The 22,099-nt window shown below is 44.0% G+C and overlaps 1 protein-coding gene across 3 annotated transcripts in view; it reads left to right on the top strand.

The window, feature by feature from the left end:
* The window catches only part of LOC147889914 (Spc97 / Spc98 family of spindle pole body (SBP) component), a 144,533-nt gene that overhangs the window by 76,777 nt on the left and 45,657 nt on the right, over positions 1–22,099 (top strand). For all 3 annotated transcript variants that reach the window (XM_087390731.1, XM_087390732.1, XM_087390733.1), the window contains one exon: positions 18,913–18,998. In XM_087390731.1, coding sequence (XP_087246857.1) covers positions 18,913–18,998 — 86 coding nt within the window. The remainder of the gene's footprint in view (positions 1–18,912; positions 18,999–22,099) is intronic.

Here is a 22,099-nt window from a genome sequence, read left to right on the forward strand (position 1 = left end):
ATAACCATGGAGTGGGCAATAATAGCCAAGGAGATTCATGGGTGTGGCACCTTCTATCCTATTACAAGCATGTTTGTTGCTTGTATGTTGGGAGGCCAAGGTAATAGAGTATCTTTAGGCATCTTAAACCGATCACACCATACAAGATGTCAAATCAAAGCTACCACTACCTTTACATTGTGATTATGAACCTTCACATTGATCATAGGCACTTCTTCGTCCCAGATTGCCGTTTTGATCACTTCGATTGTTGATGCCATCAAGATGGCTGGCGGTCATTGGTCCATCACCAGAGCTTGGAAGAGGTGGGGAGCAAGATCCATCAATTGGCTTGTGGTGATCGTGACATTGAACTCCATGAAATTGTCCCATGTTGACTCGATCTTTGTGATTCATGCCATAAATACATCGAAACACTATCTCTTGGGTGTAAACTTTACTGTAAAGACTGATCACCAAAGTCTGAGATAATTTTTGACTCAGACTAAGTTCTCAGAACTACGGGATCACAGAATGGAGTGGCTGATGCTTTATCTCGAAGACCCTAGGTCAATAATGTAACAATTGCTTATCAAAGGGATCTTGAAGATATGATAGAGCACTATGCACTAATGCGCACTTTGGTGAAATATTGCAGCAAATGCAGGAGGGGCACATGATGCACATGATTTTAGAGGAATGCCATGCACCTCCATATGCTGGGCATAGAGGAATTGCAGCTACCACTGAGGCTTTAGCGTGGTATTTTAATTGGCCAGCTATGCATAAAGATATACACTAGTTTGTTACGGAATGCCTCACTTGTCAAAAAGTTAAATATGACAGGCAGAAGTCACCTGTGCTACTTATGCCTCTTCCCGTGCCTCATGCACCATGGGAAAGTATTGCAATGGACTTCATTTTTTTGCCAAGATCGAAATCAGGAATGATGGGATATGGACTATCATTGATAGATTTAGCAAGCATGCCCATTTCATTCCAGTTCGCAAAACCATGAAGGTGGATCATATGGCCAATATTTTCATGGCACAAATCTTTAAGCATCATGGAATTTCAAAGTCCATTGTCAGTGTAGTGAAGGGGAAAGGGGCAGATTTGGAGATGGGGATAGAATAGCAGAAGGAAGGGAGGAGAAGAGAGGGGAAGGGGAAAGAGAGAGGAAGAGAAGAAGAAGAAGAAGAAGAATATATTATCGTCCTCTGAAGACCAAAACCGGCCTATGGGACCTGGGCAATACAATATCACAAGTACATGAAAGCTCCTCCCGAAGATGGGAGGGTGGAAAGAGAAACCACCTTCTAGGATTCAGGGTGGAAAGAGAAGGATGAGGGGATAGAGAGAAAGAGAGAGGGAGGAGAGAGAGAGTGTGAGCGTAGGCAGCAGGAAGCAGGAAGGAGGAGGGAGAGTAGATAGGATCAGGTGTCACATGAAAAAGTAGTCCCTCCACATTTCCCACATAAAGGGCCTCTAACTTGGCCTCTTTTCCCCGTTCATTACAGCCATCCCTTCCTATAGAAATTTGCCCTCAAAATTTCATATGGGGGCTGTTAAATAGGTGCAGCAAACAGCAAATAATAATCAGCCTGGTAGGAGATAAGGGTTGTCCAAGACAATGCTGTCTGGCTGCCATAAGTTCTCATCCTCAGGGAGTCCCTGCCACTTGATAAGATACTTGGGGTAGACTTTGTTTCGGAGTACGTGATCTCTGAAACCCATGATGCGCTCCAGAACGTAGAGTATGTGGCCCTCCTCATCCATAGGTGGTAGCTCAGGAAGAACTTGGACATGCTGTCCGACATGTGGCTTCAGCAAGGACACATGGAATGTTATGAATCCTAGAGGTCCTGGGTAGCCCCAACTCATACGCCACCTCGCTAACTTTGCGGATGATCCTATAGGGACCGTAATACGTGTGAGCAAGCTTCATGTTGGTGTCACCCTTCAGTGAGGCATAACGGTTCTTATGGAGGCGTAAGTGCACATAATCCCCTTCTTCAAAAGACAGATACCTCCTGTGTTCACCCGCATACTTCTTCTGCTTGGCTTGGGCATCCTGCATATTCTTTTTAGCCAATTGCAGAAGGGCATCCATACTCTCCAAGTCATTTCTTGCTTGCTGATTTTTCACAGCCATGTCTGCAACTAAAGATGGCATACCCACTGTGCATCCATACATAGCCTCGAACGGGCTCATGCCAATAGAGATGTCTGTTGTAACAAAATTCAGGAAGTGTCAACCACTTATTCCAATACTTCTGTGTGTCATGACAGAAATGCCTCAAATACTCCTCCAGCCATTTGTTCACCCTTTCTGACTGTCCATCTGTCTCAGGGTGGTAAGCAGTGCTAGGTGTAAGAGAAGTACCCACTGCTGTAAAGAATTCCTGCCAAAAGTGACTAATAAATTTTGCATCTCTGTCATAGCTGACAATCTCTGGAGGAAAACCATGGTGCTTAAAAACATGCTTGATGAATTGCTAAGCAACCTGTGATGTTGAATAACCGGTCTTAGTGGGTATGAAATGGGCCTGCTTTGTCATTCTGTCAACCACCACAAAAATGCTATCCCATCCCCGCTCTGTGGAAGGCAACCCTGTGATGAGATCCATAGCAATGTGAGTCCATTTGCCTTTTAGAATAGGTAATGGCTGCAAGAGACCCGCGGGTAACCAGCTGTCCACTTTATTTTGCTGGCAGGGCAAACATTCACTGACAAATTTAACTACATCCCGCCACAAACCATCCCAGATAAAGCTCTGTTTGACCTTTTCATATGTCTTAGTAATATCCGCATGTCCTGCCAAAGGAGATGAGTGCATTTCCTGTAAGACTAGCAGTTGGTACTTTGAATGTGGCACCAACTAAATTCTGTCCTTGCACCACAACAGCCCATTATGCAGCTTAAATTCAGCATCCTAGCTCGATGGCCTCTGTAACCGCACAAATATGGAAGCTGCCTTAGAATCCTGCATGTATTCTTCCTGAATACCATGAATCCACTCCTGGTAGATGGTAGAAATGGCAGACAAACTGCAAGCCCACATATGGGATAAGGCATCTGCAACCACGTTGATAAGGAAAAAAAGGAAAGACAACCATGAATTATGTACTTCACCACGTCAGATAGGTGAGACTTCATAGGGATCAGTTGCAATGTGGGCTCGTAGATGATGAGCTTATGAACCAGATTCCAGAGTATGTGTCTTTGTAATAGGCACCGAGACAAACCCTCACAAAAGATGATAAGGAAAAAAAAGGAAAGACAACCATGAATTATGTACTTCACCATGTCAGATAGGTGAGACTTCATAGGGATCAGCTGCAATGTGGGCTCGTAGATGATGAGCTTATGAACTAGATTCTAGAGTATGTGTCTTTGTAATAGGCACCGAGACAAACCCCCACAAAAAAAACTGACTGAACATGGATCACACGGACTCAAAGAGAGACAAAAGACTACACAGCCCGAAACAGACTGAACTTAGAACTGAACTTCCCCCCAAAACTCAGAAAACAGTCAGCCTCAGAATACTATGAACCCACAGCCCACATGAAGGCTATCTTCGTGACTCTTCAAGATATCAACCCGCAAGCTAACCTTATCATATCTTTCCCAAGATCATCATCAAGCACTAGCAATGATGCAGCACGCCATCTCTGGAGATTCTATCAGTTGAGGTCCCTGCAGCAACACCCGGCACCCACCTGTGGCCAAAGGCCTCACTATTTCCAGCTTTGAAGCAACTGAGTGCTCACACCACAACTAGCCAACCCGTGCGCACATTACAGCACCCTCTTACTCACACACAACCTCGGTTCAAGGACCTCCAGCCAGCAGAAATGATGCCACAGCCATATAGCTCCTTCCAAAGCAAACTGCCCGCATAGTCATCCTTCTCAAATCCAGCAGCTCCCAATAAGGGCAATAGCCAGTGCTCTCCACGCTAGTCTGCTACAGCTCGTTGCTCATCTCCACCTTCACGACTTCTCTCATGCTCATAGAGCTCATGGAGCTCACGCCTTTTCAAGGTCCTTCAGCCTGTGTAGTAGCGACGCCTTCCCCATGAAACCAAGAAGCGCATGGTGCATACTCTCTGTCGCTCACAGGCCTTTGCGTTGCTCTGAACCTCCAGCCAGCAGAAGCACCTCAAGCAACTACCATAGAGTTTGCTACAAGACTCCAGCCAGAGTCAATTGTGCCATAAAGTTCGTCAACATGAAGCACCTGGAGCCCATCTACTCCAAGCTCCTCCAGTCGAAATCCCAAACCTGTCACATACACAGTCACCACCACAACTTCGCCACCCACCTCTCTGATCGTTCCACCTTTATTTCTAAGAGGCCCTACCTATGCAGATTCTTCCAGCGTAAAACCGAATCTACTCCCAGCCACCATCTCCATGTAGCTCCAGCTCACAGCGTAGAAGCTCCCCTTCATCCATCACGCAGCCACCTTGCATGTGCAGGATGCCTTCCCAATCAGTCCAGCCACCTCAGCCTAATTTGCCACCTCATCAGTGACATTTTACCACTCTCAAGACATTTCCCCCAAATCACATTAAATGCACATTTTGGACATTTAGTCACACAATTCCCACACACATTAGCATGCACATTAAAGCTTGCATGCAACCCCGTACACACACATGAAAAGCCCTTTGACATGGACACCATAACATATCAAATTCGTGTAACATGCAAGTGCACATTGACTCAGGAAAGTATAAAAAAACCCTTCATGACTTGACTTTACATGACCCCAAAAACATTTTGCTTGACCACACACTAGACACCCTTGCTCTGGAAGTCTGGTACAACCACATTGCATTTCATCATTTCCCATGAAGTCCTTGCAAAACATACTTTATTATCTCAAAAACTATACATCAGTCCATCATGCTTGTGAAAGAAAAATCCACAAATGCCAAAAGCCCACACCTACCCTAGATGTCTACAACTATGTGCCTACCCACAGCTATTTACAGTGCTCAAAAACTTGATACAGATTTTGTCCTATCATTTTGCCCATCCCCAAGTCTGCAGACATTCATGTCTTGCAAATAGGGGTATATAAGATTTGTATTTCTTCAGAGATATCCTCATCCATGAGGTCTTCCGGCGTGTCTGGTTTCATCACAGTAGATCCACAGCTGCCCACACTCATGATCCTATGAAAGTATTTCTTTAGTCTGAAGCCATTGACTCTGTTCTTATGCTGGTGACCATCCAAATCCTCAAGTTGATATGGTCCATTTTTGACATGAAAAGGTCCATCCCATTTGGTCACAAATTTTTTCTTGAAGGTAGAATCCAGACTACTGTTGTATCTCAAAACTAGATCACCCTCCCCGATTTTCCTATCCTTGAACTTCCTATTTGCTCTCTTTTGATTCTTCTCTTGAATTAAAGCATAATGTTCCACCGTCTTTTGTCTGTCTAGTTGTGCTTCCTGCAAATCCAATAACCAGTTCTGGAAAGTAGAATTTGAATCCTCGTTTATCTTCATTAACATCTGTAATGCAGGAATTTCTACTTCCAAGGGTAATAGAGGTTCTTTCCCGTATACAAGATGAAATGGTGAAAACTGGGTGCCTTCTTTTATTGCAACTCTGTAAGCCCATAAAGCCTAGTGCAAAGCAAGATCCCACTCCTTCTCATAGGTTCTCATGATGTTTCCCATGATATTAGTACAAACACCATTAAATTTTTCATTCATCCCATTACATTGAGGGTAATAGGGACTTGCATATCTGTGTTTAATCTTCAGCTTTCCACATAATAAATCCATCAGTTCACTCCTGAAACGTGGACCTCTATTAGAAAGCAATTCCAATGGTACACCAAATCTACAGCAGATATCCTCATACACAAATTTACATACAGATTCTGCATTGACAGCCTGTACCGCTCGTGCTTCAGCCCATCTCATCATATAATCCACAGCTGTCAGCATATAACAATTTCCCTTGGCTGTCATGGGTAGAGGATTGATGGCATCTATTCCCCATTTCTCAAAAATATTATAAGCAAGCGTGATATTCCTGAGTTCTGGATGTCAGATCCTCTTACTCATTTGCTGACACTGTAGGCATGACCTGCACCAATGTCTTATGTCTCTCTGGAGGGATGGCCACACATATCCTTCTGTAAGTATTTTCCTCAGCATGATTTTGAAAGCAAAATGTCCTCCACATACTCCCTAGGGAATTCTTCTGAGCACCAGATCAGCCCCTTTCATGTAAAGAACATCATCTATCAGAGAATAAGAAATACAGCTTTTAATAAATCTGTATTTTCTTTGTTTCGGAACTTCTTCAGGCACTTTACCAGTTAACAGGAAGCTTTCTTCACAAGCTAATGTGTCCCTTCCTTTGTATAAGGGTTCTTGCACTCCTATTGCATCAACATAGGCTGCTGTAATTTCCTGCACAGCGGGCGGAAGCAAAGGTGCCAGAGAGCGGAGTGCTGATACCAATGTAGTGAAGGGGAAAGGGACAGATTTGGAGATGGGATAGAATAGTAGAAGGAAGGGAGGAGAAGAGAGGGGAAGGGGAAAGAGAGAGGAAGAGAGAGAAGGATGAGGGAATAGAGAGATAGAGAGAGGGAAGAGAGAGAGTGAGCATAGGCAACAAGAAGCAGGAAGGAAGAGGGAGAGTAGATAGGATTAGATGTCACATCAAAAAGTACATAGTAGGGGGTGGATGGAGACTTATATAGTCCCTTCACATTTTCCACCTAAAGGGCTTCTAACTTGGCCTCTTTTTCCCCTTCATTACAGTCAGTGACTGAGATCCGAGAATGACGAGCTTATTCTTGAGAGCATTATTTGATAACATGGGGATAAATCTGAAATTTTCATCATCTTTTCATCGCAAGGCAGACTCAAAACGAAATAGCAAATTCAACTGTCCTAGATATGTTGAAATGCTACAATGTAGGCTGACCAAAAATCAGACTGGGAAAAGTACCTTCCATTGGTGGTATGCTTATACAATACAGTTCATACCTCCATAGGGAAACTCCTCCTTGAGGTCATTTATGGAAAGGTGATTCTGCCACCTATCCTGTGGACCAAAGATGAGATTTTTGCGGCTGATCAGTTTGTCAGAGACCTCCATACAACTTTCAACCATTTTCAAACAGCAATAGAAAGGTTTCAAGTAAAGCACAAGAAGGTTGCAGATAAGCACATGCCACAAATAGACTCTCAAGCGAGGGGATTGGGTACTTTTAAAGTTTGAAAAAGTTAGGCTCTGCAAGCTTAAGGGCAAAGAAAAATTGTATGCAAAGTTATTTCCCAGGTATTGTGGCCCTTGCAGGGTTAAAGATGCGACTAATGAGGTTGCATACAAATAGGCATTGCCAGAGCTTTGGAGGATTCACAATGCCTTTGTAAGTCTTCTAAAGAAATATCAGGGACCGGAGCCTACAGAACCAGTAATAGAAGATCCATTAGAAGTAGATGAGCCAGAGGAAGTCCTTCAGCGAGAGAAGATTGTATACTATACTGTACGCAAAGGTCCTCATGGCAAGGAATTTTGCAAGTACTTGAAAAATTTCAGAATTATTCTGCATTGGATGCCAAGTGGATGGATGAAGACATGTTGTCTGATCATCCACAGCTCCTGGATATTTACAATGAAGCTTTTCGGTTGAGTTCAATTGAATAGAAGTCGAGGGGATGTCACCAAGTTGTAAATACTCCAAGTCAAAGTTCTAGTTGACCATTTATTTAATCATAATTAAAGAGTTTTTCATTTATTTAATTATGTTCAAAGAGTTATATTTTATTGATTAAAGTATTGACTACGATCAAAGATACGTAACTCAGGTTAAGTAAGCCTAACTCTGGTTAGGGAGACTTGGCTTCGGCCAAGAGGGATAACTACAGTTAACCAAAACATTCCAGAGCCGACTTTGGTCAAAGAGTGTTGACTTCGGTCAACGAGACTTGGCTTATGCCTAGAGGGTTAACTACGGTTAACCAAGATGTGCCAACTTTGGTTGGAGAGACTTGGCGATAATTAAAGCGCCTTGACTGTCGGTCAAGCTCCTTATTTATGATCAAGAGGGTTGACCTTGGTCGTCGAGAGAAATTATTCTATGTTATGTGCACACGTTTGCTTGGTGCGGACGCCCACGGTGACTAGAATTAGTCCATAGATTGTTATTTGCATGCAAAGCGCTAACCATTAATGGGTGCCATGGTTGTGCGCTTTAGTTAATTGTGGCAGGTACCAAGAGGGGTTGAAGACCCAAGCAATATGGAGCTTAGCAAGCATTTAGAAGATGACCTGCATGACCAAGTGCTGTGAGAACTCCAGAGTTTGCCCTTTGAGGCATGTAACTAGGACTTAAGCTAGGATTATGACAAGTGGAATGTTGCCAAGAAAGTGAAAGCTGAGAGCTCTTTGTAAAGATTATTCTCACATTTGTATTATTCAGTCGATGTGCTTCAGAACTATTGTACTCAGAATTTCTCTTGATAATAAAATCCTTCGGGGGGGATCCAGCCCGACACGTTGGCTTGGGCCCTAGTGTTGTGTGTGTGTGTGTGAGAGAGAGAGAGAGAGAGAGAGAGAGAGAGAGAGAAAGAAAGAAAGAAAGAAAGTGTATTATTGTCCACTAAAGGCCAAAATGGGCCCATGGGACATCAAGAACTCTGCATACAAGATAGCACAAAATCAACGTGCCACAAAGAAGAGGCATCGTCGAATATCATCTAAGTGCTACGCAATACAATGCAAGTGAAAGTACATAATGTCAAATCTGAGCCTAAATACAAAGTAAACTAGATGCAAGGAAACCGCCCCTGGGTGCAAAATGGGGGGATGACTACAATATGCCAATGCAAAGATACAAGTCCAGGTGTCACGGAGTCTGAGAACCAAAATAATACTGGAAATCCTGTCCATCGACTCTGCCTCCTGCTATGAGAGTACAAATCTGAGCAAAGGTGAGGTGAGCGGCTGGTGGGGCGAGATCTCCATGAGTAAGTCTCCTCCGAAAAGCTGCCATCATCCTGGATCGTCTGGAGATGAAGCGACGAGTACGTCCCCTATGTAACAAGATCCTGTGGCGTCTACAAACCATCTCATATGTACATCCACAGGGTGGAGGTATGTGTCCTGTGTGAGCTCTGACCTCCTCGTGCTCCTCCTGGTCTCTGTCCTCTGGTATAGCGTGTGCCTGAGCTCTATCAGGCTGGGCTCTATCACGCTTCGGTCTGTGCTGATGGTCTCTGAGGTAGTCTCGTCGAAGCATAGTGGCCTCCCTGACATAAAGAGCTAGGCAATGCTGATCCTCGTAGTCCATCACTCGTGAGAGAGGTCCAAAGCCATCCGTGAAGAGACAGTGGAATCTACCTCTGAGCTCATAATATAGCGGGCATCTGCAAATGAAGTGCTCCTCTGACTCCACCTCTCCCATGGTGCAACAAGGGCAGATCCTGGTCTCTCGGCTTGATCGCCGTCCATCCTCCATGCGTCGCATCCTACTAGCCTCTATCTCGAGCTGATGCGAAGAGACTCTAAGTTGGCCAAGGGCAATCCTCAGTGAGTGGGACATGTGGATACCTGTATAGCCTGGTGGAATGACAAATCCATCCTCTGAGATCCGAAGGAAGTGGTCACGAGAGAGAGAGAGAGGTGATGTGAGAGAGTGTGTGTGTCTGAGAGAGAGACGAGCCTGAGTTTCCGTGCCTTCTCCGCCATCTTTCTTATTGTACGGTAGTCCGTACAAGTCAACCGTACTGTTTCTATGTCAGCCGTACAGGTTTCCCTATGTTTTTTGTGTGCAAGCTCCGTATCTCCGTACGTTTTCTGCGCTTCTCTGCTCCCATACGGATTGACCGTACATTTTCCCGCTCTACTTCTCCATACAGTTTTGTGCTCATGTGCTTTTGTACGGATTCACTATACAAATTTCCGTACTTTTCATTCGTACAGGTCTCCGTACACGTATTTGTACTTGGCTGTTGCTGTTCCGTACAGTTTTCATTGTACATAGTTCCGTGCAGCTTTTCGTACTCTTTGTTGTGCATTTTCACCTGCTGTTCCGTACAACTCTGCTCCGTTTGTGTGGCCCTTCACGTTTGTTGTTCCGTACAATTTTGTTTGGTGTGGGTGTCCTTCGCTTTGCCGTACAGGAGATCTGCTGTTTTTGTGCTTTCTCTTTTTCTTTTCTGTAGGTTCTTTTCGCTCTCTTAAGTCTAATGGCTGACTATGCATATGAGAAAACCTTTCAGAAGTAAAGGTTGGTTCAAAACAAAAAACAAAAGCAGGTGATGGATCAGGATGACCCTATTCATGTCTCTGCAGAGGCTCAGCTTGTTTATGAAGTGATTCATGAGGGCTTTGAAGACACTCGAAAGAGTTGGAAAGATTCGGTTCCTACAATGGGCATCATGGTTGACGTAGATGATATATTTGATCCTGTGAAGGATTATGCTAAGCATGCTATTATCATTTTCTTTCCAAGGTTCTAGTCAAGCAAATGTTGGTAACTGGTTGACTAGAACCTTGGGTGGTTGCTACGTCAGAAAAGTCCACTATGCAGAAGCAATTATGTGATTCGCTCTCTGATTGGAGACCAATCACGCTTATGTCTGGCCATTTATAAAATCATAGCCAAAATGCTTGCAGAAGGTTATTTGCATGAGGAGCTGCATCCTTCTCAATATGGGCGTAGGCATATCACGGACAATATTGCAAAAATGCTGATGTTGGGATGGAATATTGAAAATACACGCAGCAGGATGTTCTACTCTTGCAGGTGGATATTGCAAAAGCTTTTGATACAGTTCAATGGGAATTTATCTTGCAAACCATGCGAGCTTTGGGGTTTTGATAAAAAATGCAGCAGGTTATCTATTGGCTCTATGAGGACAGCAAAGTTGCCTGTATTCAATCTGGAGACATTTTTGAAGAATGGACTCTTCTTTGTTCGGTCCGTCAGGGATGCCCCCTTACTGCTTTGCTGTATGCCATTGCTACGCATCCTATGCTGTAATATATAGACCATTTGGTGGATACAAGAATCCTCCATGGCTTGGAAATGGCAGAAAATCGCAACATGGTTGCTCAAGCCTACGCTGATGATTCCTTTTTTATCCCAAAGAATACTCAGAATGATCTTTCTACTTTGATGCAAGCTCTTTTGCTCTATGGTTTGGTAGCTGGTGTTCATGTGAATTTTCAAAAGTCTAAGCTGCTCCCCTTGCATTCTAAAGACTAGCATGGTCTTTTATGGCCAGGGGAAATAATTCCATCCACTCAGATTGTTGTTCATCTTGGTTACCCTTTGGGTTGGGGGTTCACTCGTCGTCAGCAAATTGATTGGGTGCTTGCTAAGCGTAGAAAAAAGCTTGAATATTGGAAACTAGCAACCTGGCCATTGCATGTTCGACTTTGAATAGTGCAGTCCATTCTAGTGGCCTATATTGAATTTTATTAGCCTTTGATCATGTTCACTAAAGCGGATCTTGCTTCTGTCATGTGTGTAATCATGGAACTCTTTTGGCGATCCAAGCATGGCCGCAAAAGTCTAAGACTGCTTTCAGTGCATCGAATATGTTCACCAACAATGCATGGAGGTCTTAATATCATTGATATCCAGGTGCACATCCTTCTCACAAAGGGAAAATGCTGCTGCAATTTATGCAAGGTGATCAGCCTTGGTTGTTATGATTTGCTCTTTGTTACAACAAATCAATACTTTTGCCTTTGGTCACTAGCAACCCACTCAGTGGGATTTCTTACTTGGTTGCTTTGATGGAACATTGCATGGTTGCTCTTTGGTCTCCAGCTTGCTTTTTGATTGGAAGCACGTCCTTTCTCGCTTGGAATGGGATGGCTGCGATTCATTGATGGGAAATTCCTTGAGGGCTGAAAGCATTCATTGGTCAAAAGGTTTTCAGCCTCCGTTGGCTTTATAGAAACCTAGACGTTCGTATTTTATTACCTTCAAAGGCATGAATTCTGTTGCGGATGTCATTCATGATGATGGAACTATTTTACCTTTTTCTCTCGCAGCCACACGGTATGGCTTGGGATCTCATTATCGTCCTCTATGGCAAAAAATTACTTGTATGCTTTAACCTTTTGTCCCAATTCCTCCTTTGGAACTTCAGGATAGGCTGGAGGATTGGATTTTGACTTCCCGAGAGTCCTCCTTTCGTCCTTTGAGGCTATCTTAAATTACAGTGCCTGCATTATATAAAATTCTTTTGCCTCACCGTTGGGTTTCAGATAAGGCTAATTCTATTTGGCGAATGCATCGGCCAGCTAAGTGGTGGAGAAAGAGACTAAGGCAACTTTGGGCATATAAAGTTCCTCTTCGGCAACATGTCATAAAGTTCCTCTTCGGCAATAAATTCTTCTGGCTCTTTGGTTTTCATCCGCGCACTCGGGAGTTTGATCTTTTCTTTGTTTGGGTTCGTTATTGGGCACTTTGAACTTTATGGATAGACATGAATTGTAAAGTCTTTGGTGATCCAAAATTTTATTTGTTCGCTTTTTTCAAGCATTCTCTGCAGCAATCTTTTTTTGATTGCTTGCAGACTCGCTACATAGATCATGATGTATATTTAGCATATACAGAGATTTTCAGTTGATGTAATTTATAGCTCCTCGCTTTGAGGTGGCTTTTCTTGTGAGAGAGAGAGAGAGAGAGAGAGAGAGAGAGATCTGAAAGAGTGGCCTGTAATCAGTGTGTTGTTTATCTCGAAGTTCTTCATATGGGTTACACTTCCTATATGTCAAGCGAGTCACACTACGGTGATAGGATGATGGGAGCTACTGCATGGGCTGGACTCCACTACATGGAGTTATTTCACTACCCATAGGGTTGTCCAAGCCTTACGACTTGATGATCAACTCTTTACCTGCTAGCATGCCCTACAAGATTGGGATGCTATGCACATGCACCGGGTTTCCGTACGCAACACAAAGGGGATTTTATACCCTTCAGTTTCTAGTGAGTTTCATGCAGGCCTTGGGGGTGAGCCTTGATACATCTAGGTAGTAATGCTGAGTCTGAGAGGACAGAATGAGGTTATATAGGTAAGCCTGTGAGGAGAATGTAGCCTCCGGGACCAATAATCTTTGAGTGATTATCTATATCTTGTAAGTCTAACTTTGTTTTGATAACTTCTTTTTATGGCTTTTTATTAGTTTTAAGGCTAGAACCAGCCATATGAAGTGCCATTTTCTTTTCCCACCTCATTCTTTCATACTTGTTGAGATCGTCGCTGCTCCCTTGTCTTTGAAGCTGCTGAACCCTAAAACAACAAACACACATCGATTCTTGCTTCCTGCTCACCTCCAGGCCCAGCCCATGCTTCTGTTTTGGCACCAGATTTCACTACGATTTAGAAGCAAACCTGCTGGACATTGCCTGCAAGCTTAAAAGTTGCTCCAGATTAATTTTGGGAGCCCATTTGGTTGTTGGTTTTGACAAGTTCTTTTTTTTAAAGGCTTTTGTTCTAATATTTGAGTTTTTGCATTGTGTGGAATCAATTTCTTTTTTATTTTTGATACTTGGGAGAGGAAACATGGACATTCATCAACTGGCCAAGCATTTTGCACTTGTTCCAGCCAGGAATTTCACAAAAACAATATGTGGCAACATTGGGATTTGCTAGAAATACCCAAATCAATTGCAGATTGATCCATGTCCTGTTTCTGTGACCTGTTCACATCCAGGCACCATGTGGCTTCTTTTCATTGATGCTTTCGACTTTCGGGACTCAGTTTTTATGCTCTTAAGTTGACGTCATGTCAAACACTTTTTTGATGACTATTGGGTTGATAATTTTGGGTTTTGACACCATCTGGTTATTTTTGATTCACTATTTCATTGAGGCTGTGGATCAGTTTCTATTGAGAGCTTTGGAGGGAGTTCTAGTGTTTTATCTGTAATCACTTGTGGGACTTGGATTGAGGAGCGACGAGTTCTTCTGCAGCAGCGGGATGTTGCCCGCAAGGAGGGGAAATGGGCCGTGGTCCAAGATGGTAGGTTGTTGACCGGCACCCGTAGGGCTCCCACCCGTACCCCCTAGGGGGACGGGGCCTATGAGACTCAGGTTTTCAGGACCCTAGACTGCACCATTTGGAACTGTAATGGCACCTTATGGTCAGACCTAGGAAACTTCTCAGAGTCTTATACAGGACAAGACATAGTCTTTTACACGGAGACACACCAGAGCCCAGAGCATCCACTACCGATAGTCAGTGGCTACACATGGAAGTCAGCCTTCGGGGATGAGACGAGGGATACAGGAGGAGTCCGAGGATCAGGCGGGGTCGCAATATTGTACAGGTCTTCCCTCGCTGGAGCCATCTCCATTGAGAGGAAGGACGCACACTCCCGATTCATGTGGATCCGGATCTGACGCGCAGACACCCGTGGCCTTTTCGTAGCAATATGCTACTTCCCGCCAGACACATCCCACTTCGCCAAAGTGGCACGAGAAGAGGGTGAGACATCTCCATATGCACCCTAACATCAGGATATCCCAGACCTTTCAGCCCGCGGGGAAGTTCTCCTTGTTGGGGACTTCAACGCCAGGACGAGTACGCGATAGGCACCACTCCTGGACTTTTGAGACGACTCTATCATGCTTCCAGACATGGACCTAGACGGAGTAGGTATGACTAGGACCTCATCGGACCGACACGGGCCTGTTACACCATATGGACACGCGCTCCTTGATTTGGGCAGGATGCATGATCTCATCATCTACAACGGGCTCGACCTATGGCCCTCCTCAAGTGGTTTTACTTGCTTCCCACACGGGGGGGCACTAGTGTAGTAGATTACATCATGGGATCCCCTACCTTCACTTCATGTATCACCGACTTCACCGTAGCACCACTCCCTCCAGGAGCTGATCACACATACCTATTCTTCACTATCGCCACCCCATGCTTAGCCACACCACACACACCACATAGGAAGCACGACACCTACCACGACATACACTTTGATCATAGCCTCTCACCGGCCTACTCTGGACGCCTAAACATTACGTACGCCGATCACATACCACTCATCCAGCATCGCTCGTCTCCCTCTGCCACATGTCCAATCATGATAGTCTTGTAGTTACTCGGGTCCATGGGATCCCCTACCTTGTGGATGGGGGTGATGGTGTTGAGTGTCCGCGTCCTTGACTCCCCCTCTGGTGAACAACGTGCAAGTGGTGGGACGAGGTGTGTGTATGAGGTCTCTTTCACAGATGGTTTGTGAGACTAGGGTTCCACATCGATAGGATACCTCCTTTTCAGTAGAGTTTAGATGCCCCTCCGATACTCCCACCCGATTGCGCCACATACCAACCAGGTCATTCGAGAGGATCTCCTGCAGCTACACACCTTTAGGATCTGGTTGGAGCTGAGGGAGCTTCCAGTGAAGCTGAGTGTCTACAGAGATTACTGTCTTCGCATTTCAGAGGAGGGATTCATCACACCACCGGGGTACACTGAGCTTCCTATGCCTCACTCACTACGGATCTCCATCGGACAGTTTCGGGTATCATCACACCGCCTCCGCATAGAGAGCGGCAGAGTAGAGGGGATTCCTAGGGAGCATCGCTTATGCATACTGTGCGACTGTCAGGAGGTTGAGTCGGAGGAGCATTTTATTTCCAGGTGCCCAGTGTACTACGAGATCCGAGGTCGCTACCACTGCCTCTTCAGAGACGGCTCTAAGCTCCTTTCGAGATTCCTCGCCTATCCAGATCAGAGATGCCTCGCGGCCTTCATTCACGAGGGAATCCGACATAGAGAGTACTTAGGCGACGGGGCTTGGTCACATCATCAGACACCTCTCAGAGCAGGATCACAGAGTTCTTCCCATCGATTGACATTGATCGTCCAGTCTCTAGCCGCCGACGTGACAGAGACCCCAACCCGATGATCGCAGCACGACACACGAGACATCGAGGGGACACAGATCGCTCTGGGGGACCTCCCGCCATTGTTTAGACCCGGGATACGTCCCACGGGAGTCATGGTGGCTCTGGTCTTGCATCGACCCTCGTCCAGGAGACTGAGACGCATGGCACCCCTTGACGGGCACCAGCGTCCCATCACCAGCTATGCACCAGCCAAGGGGACATGACACACGGAGGATTCCGCTCTGCTCCAGTCCTTTTCTTTTCATTGTTACATCCAGATGTATTTGATTATGTATGATCAGACTTAGGATTCAGCACGGGTGATGATGCTCGTTTCAGTAGCTCCACCCTTACTGTGATTTGTATCAGGTTTTCTTTCAATCTCATAGACCCATCGGTCTTCCGAAGACTCTAATAAAATTTCTTTCTTTCTTTCTTTCTAATATGGGTAGTGATTGTGATAGTGTCTTCATGGTAGGAGGATGAAGAAAGCATGAGGACTTCTCATTTCAGCCTGCTCTACTGGCTGAGTTTTGGCATTTGACAGAGTTTCCAGGACATCACCAAGTTTGGCTACACGGTCTACATTTTTTGAGTTTTCCTACCTATGGAAGCATTGTTACTCCCTCCTACATCTATAAAGGAGTGGGCATTAGATTTATTTCTCTTGAGATTTCTAGAGGTTCAATCCTAAATTCTTGAATATTGTACTAAGATTTAGCATTATTGGAATACAGAAATATGTTAGGTGCTTGAGCTCTAGCAGGGGGTGAAGTTTGTTCGCACCCCAGGCAGCCTCACTTTTTCTGTGTTCCATTCTTTTAGTTTTTTCCATCTCAATGACTACATGGGGCGAACACAACATGGTGGCATTAGTTTTCAGTTTATGGTTATAAATTTCTTGTTTTGTTTAAATATTTCCCCTATAACATGATTCCGCATAAGCACGTCTTTGAGCTCAAGTTTTTCCATTGATTTATTTGATTAGACTTGAAATTGTAGCCTTAAGTCATCCTAGGATTTCCTGTGTTGTGTTTGTGTGAAGAAGAGTGTTGAGTCGGTGTTTCCTTGTAGCGATAGCACATACTCGGAATCACAGTGCCAAGGGTTCAAAGAGGCCATCTCTTACCCTTATGAAGTCCGTGCCAAAGGAAGAGTCATTCCGGTTCTTGGACAAGATGAAGCCGGTTGAATCTGACGTTGAAGAGAAATTGCCCACAGGAAGGAGAGGCGCTAGGGGGGGAGCAAGAAAATGAAGGTGTGTATGAGCTTTTTGAGTCTTTCAAGGTTAATTTTGATGCTGATTTAAAACAGAAATTTTCTACAGTGGGTTCAATGCTCTCAGAAGCCATGGGAGCATCAATTAAGAGAGGATTTTCAAGACAACAAGCCAGGAGACAAAACTCAGCTCAAGGAAAGGAGCAAGAGAAGGAGAAGGTTAAAAGAAAACCCTCCGCAAGGAAAAGACAGCGTAGCCCAGAGGGTTTAACAGGACTTGAGCATATGCTGCACGAAGGAGGGGAGGATGATGATGTGGATTTTGATGAAGATAAAGAACCCATAGAGTATGATCAAGAGGAATGGGAAAGGAGAGGTTCATGGCAGAAATACATCATGCATGGCATGAAAAACAAAATACCCTAAGTGGGCGAACAACGTGCTCATAAAAAAGAGCTAGAGAAGCACCAAAGTTGAGGCTGAAATTGCCATCTCAACTCTACGGTGGACTTTGAGAAAAAAGGGGAGCCACTCCACTCCCTAAGGAAAACAGTCCTTCTAGCAGAAGCCGCCTGGGAAGACCTGTGCATGCTCACCTATTTTTTGGATTGTCCAAGAAAGCAAGAGGCTGAAAAGGGGAAAGCATAAGTGAAGGAGGCATCTGAGGATGTGAAGGAGAATGATCCAGTTCAACCTCTTCTAAAGGCTTGGGGTAGTGTTGGTACATACCAACCCTATTTCCTTTTTATGCAGGTTCCAGTCACAGCATTAGTTCACCAGAATCAGCTTCATAACTCGGTCTAGTACCTAATACGGATCTTGTGAGGAGCACTATAGGAGCTTTCAGAGATATGCCAAGTTCTTCACTTATTCGGATTCCACAAACATCAATTAATTTTTAATTCGAGCTAAGAGAGAAAAGGTCGGTTCTGCCTTTGTTATGGCAAGATGAAGCTCCCATAATAACTATGCAGAGATAAATTAATTTTGAACTCAACCTAAGAGAGAAAAGGCCGGTTCTACCTTTGTTATGGCAGGATGAAGCTCCCATAGTAAGAAGAGAATAAATGAAAAAGGAAATTGAGGAAAATAAAGAAGATGATACTTGACAACAGAAAATAAAACAAAAGAAGGAAAGCTAAAGCAATGAAAAAAGGGTTACAAAGGGGAGAGACCTGAAGGAGGCTTGTGAGGGATGAGAGAAATGGCTATGGATAAGTGAGTGAAAAAGCGGAAGGCTGAAGCAAGCGGGGTGTTGTAATGGGGACTCGGGGGAGGATGTTGTAAATTTGGGGACAATAGATGAGAAATGAAGGTGAAAGCAAAAAACAGGAGAAGAGGTGGTATCAATTGAGGGGCATCATGGGTGAGGTTGAGAGCAGGACAAAGCAAACGAATGAGGAGGAGAAGATAGTAGCAAGTGATGAAGGGGATTATGGGCGAGGCTATGAGAAAGGCACAACCCCAAGTTTGACTTACCAGCCAATTGTCCATGTCGGTAAACTTCAATAGCAGCTAAAATAGTGAGACACATTGGCTTTATTAGCTATGTCATCCAAATAAGTTAATTGCAATGCTACTCCTAATTTAGAATTCCAAGTCCTAGACCTTTTACCAAAAGTGAAAAGTGAAAAGTGTTATTGTAGACAAATACTTTTCAAAGATTAAGCACAAGCACTTTTCATCATAGGTCCAATGAGTAATTTCTCTAAATAAGATAATTGCTAATGTAAACAAGTATTGTTCACATATGTACTTTTGCTTATGTTATGATGCTCTTGTATGTTGTGAGGCAGGTACTATCACAGGTATCCAAAAACGGCAAAAGCATCGAGGATGTAGGAGACAAACAAGAGCGAATACGCATGTTGATATTGTTCAGGTTGGCACATCTTGGCCCTTTTAAGTTTGCCGTGATAGCTCAAAGGAAATAGAAAAGACTTCTAGTGGCTCTTTAAAGGCTGCAAATAGTCTTTTTGAAAAAGACAATAGCTAAGTTGTGGTTTTCTTTACATTAGAGAATCATGGTTAGAACTTGAGAGTTTATTGAGTAGCAGTGCAATGTGCGTTTCATTGTGAAACAGCTTGAATTTTGTTGTTGCTCATTGGAAAGATGGTAATCATGTGTACAAACGGATGTTAAAAGAAGATGCTTACAACTTAAGCATCTTTTGTTATGGTAGAGGGTGATAAGGATTGGGCACAAGTTGGGTTTAAAGGTAGAGCAATGACAAACTTTTAAATTCAAGCGAGTGTGTATTTCTCTCAAGAAGTCAAATTGCAGAGATAGGTTTTGCAAATTCAAAGAGAAAATTTCTCACAGACTTCATGAAATGTACATCATGTTTATCCCATCGCAATGATGATTTCTTTAATCCTTCACATCTTGATCATGCTCCTAATGATATGTGTCTGGGGAGTGGACCCATACCATCGACTTGCGGTGTTAGATATAGAGGAGTCATTGGTGAAAGATTAGAATTTGTGAAAACAAAATAAAGCAAGAAGCAACATCCATACAAAACTTGTGTGCATGACCCAAAATCATTGTACCACGTGGAGGAAGAGCTTCTAAATGCAAAAATAGCAGTCTCTAGCTACATGTTAGTATTCATAATAATATTTTCTACGGCTCCGCTTCTGGAAAAAGTGTTTGTTCAAGAGTCGATGGGGCTAGTACAAGTGGAAATGAAATAAAGACTAGTGGAGGTGATGAGGCCTTTGCCTCTCGAATTGCCTTTACTGAAAATGAAGTAGCCTCGGATGAAAGGAGGAGTTTGTGGGATCTGGTTTGTAGCTGGCTTATCAGTTTCCTTTTAAAGGGAGCGATGTTCTCATTGAGATAATCTTGCCCTCCACAGGGGAGCATTGGATTGTTGCTCTTTGGAGAAGGCTATCTTCTCTTTTGGGTCCTCATAGAGTTTGCTATGATTTTTTTGTTACTTCTCGTCCTCAATCCAACTAGAATCATATGTGGGCATCTTGATTCTCTCGACCATCCACGAGCACGTGTGCTACAGCCTGACTCATCCATAGGCCCGTTTCTGATAGGGGCGTCCCATACCACCTGAGCCCATCCAGAAGACCTTTGATACACCACCCATGATCCGCCATGTAGATGGAAAAGGTCCAAGCCCCATCGGTCAGTTGAGGAGCGCTCAACTGAACTGTCACAATAGCACTGGCCCTCCCTCTATATAGAAGGAAACCTCACTATAGATAGCATGATGCTATGAATATCTCTGTCCATATGAAGCAAGCACTATTTATGAAGCAATCTCTAGAAATAGCAATCTTGGTGAAAAATAGCCATCCGGTCCTTTGCTTTCCCTTGACCCACATTAGCCTGCTATCCAACCCTAGGTACACAATGCACATGACACCCAATATCACAGTCACTCTATTCCTATTTTGTACCAGCCCTTGTGTTTGGTTGCTTCTATTGCTTTGCGGGGGAGCTTGTCCCTGTGCATTTTTCCTATAGTATTTCTGATGTGTTGCATGTTGCGTTTAGCACATTGCACATTGAATTCGCTCTTATAAAACTGTTTACCAATGGCTTTGCAACCACATAGGCAAGACACGTACAAGGTAACTGGTTAAAGCTTCCTATTTGGATGGAACATCTTTGAGACAAATTGAATAGTACGAGGCTTGTTCGGATACTCTTCAATAAACTACAAGGTTAGCTTAAACGTACCTGAAACTCGATTACACAAAATTATCATAAAATGATTTCAACGACACTTAGTAGACTAGTGCCTTAAACTTTACCTCCATCCCAAGGAGTGTCATCAAGCTTGCAAATAATGAATAACTCAATGAAAGTCGGACTGACAAGCAAATACAAGACACAAATGAACACACGCAAGGGGTGATTAAAGCACAAGCACTCTACAAGCAGGGGATGGACAAGGCAAGGGAGCTCCATAGAAAAATGATTTTAAAGGCTTACTTATTATGCGAGTCATCGAACACTGCCTCTACACCAGGCATAGGGCTTTCCTTTCTAGTGGGAGCATGCCTATTTCGGCTAGTAAGATGGGGTAGGGAATTTGAACCTTGATTCCCAGCTCTTCCCTTTTTGCACTCTCTCCACACTCTTACATCAACACCCCTTCTCTCTTCTTCCCTCATTTCCTTTTCTTCTTTCTTTCCCACCCACCCTTCCTTTTCAAATCCATCTCTTCTTCTTTCGAAAATGAACCTTGACTGAGATGGCTGAGAACATGGTCAAGATCCCAAGCTTACACACCTTTCCAGTGGACCGGCAATTGGATGGCAACAATTACGATGTGTGGAGAATTATGGAGTCGGTTCTACAGCCCTATGATCTTACAAACTTCATCATCGTGGGGGTTCAAAAGCCACATTCACTTGATGCAAACCTTGGGATCCTGGAGCAAAGGATGCTGACTTTGGTTCAGCTCATGCATACATTCCTTTTATTTCTTGAATTGCACTCCTTAGGTTATCAATCACGTAAAACACATGATGCTGGCCAAAGGAATTTGGGAGCAATTGGCGTCCCTCTACAACAGAACCTCCCCAATGAAGAGAGTTTCACTCGAGGTACAAATGAGACTGTTGAATCCTGCAAAGTTATCCACCATGTGGGAATATATCAACAAGCTCCAGGAGCTTCAGCAGGGGATCCTTCAGGCAGGCAACGAGATTTCATCGGAAGACATGGCCATTACTTTGCTGTCCCATCTCTCTTCCCAGTATTCAGCGCTCTACTCTTCTTTGATCACCAATGGGAGGATGAACACTCTCATCTAGGAGGAACTTGTGCCTTGGCGCTAGATCAGGAGGAGTGCTTTTAGAACCCTTCACAAGGCGGGAGTTCAGAGGCTTCGGCATCTCTGCAAAATAAAGGATGGAACCCATGCAAAAGGACCCCTTCTGACAAGAAAATTGATGTAGAGAAGAAAGCGCTCAAGGTCAGAGCGTACTTGTAATGATTAATCATTGTGGCCAGAA

The sequence above is a fragment of the Dipteris shenzhenensis genome, chromosome 19, assembly GCF_047967505.1.
Source record: "Dipteris shenzhenensis isolate YYH24624 ecotype China chromosome 19, Dip_SZ_1.0, whole genome shotgun sequence".
NCBI classification, from domain to species: Eukaryota; Viridiplantae; Streptophyta; class Polypodiopsida; order Gleicheniales; family Dipteridaceae; genus Dipteris; species Dipteris shenzhenensis.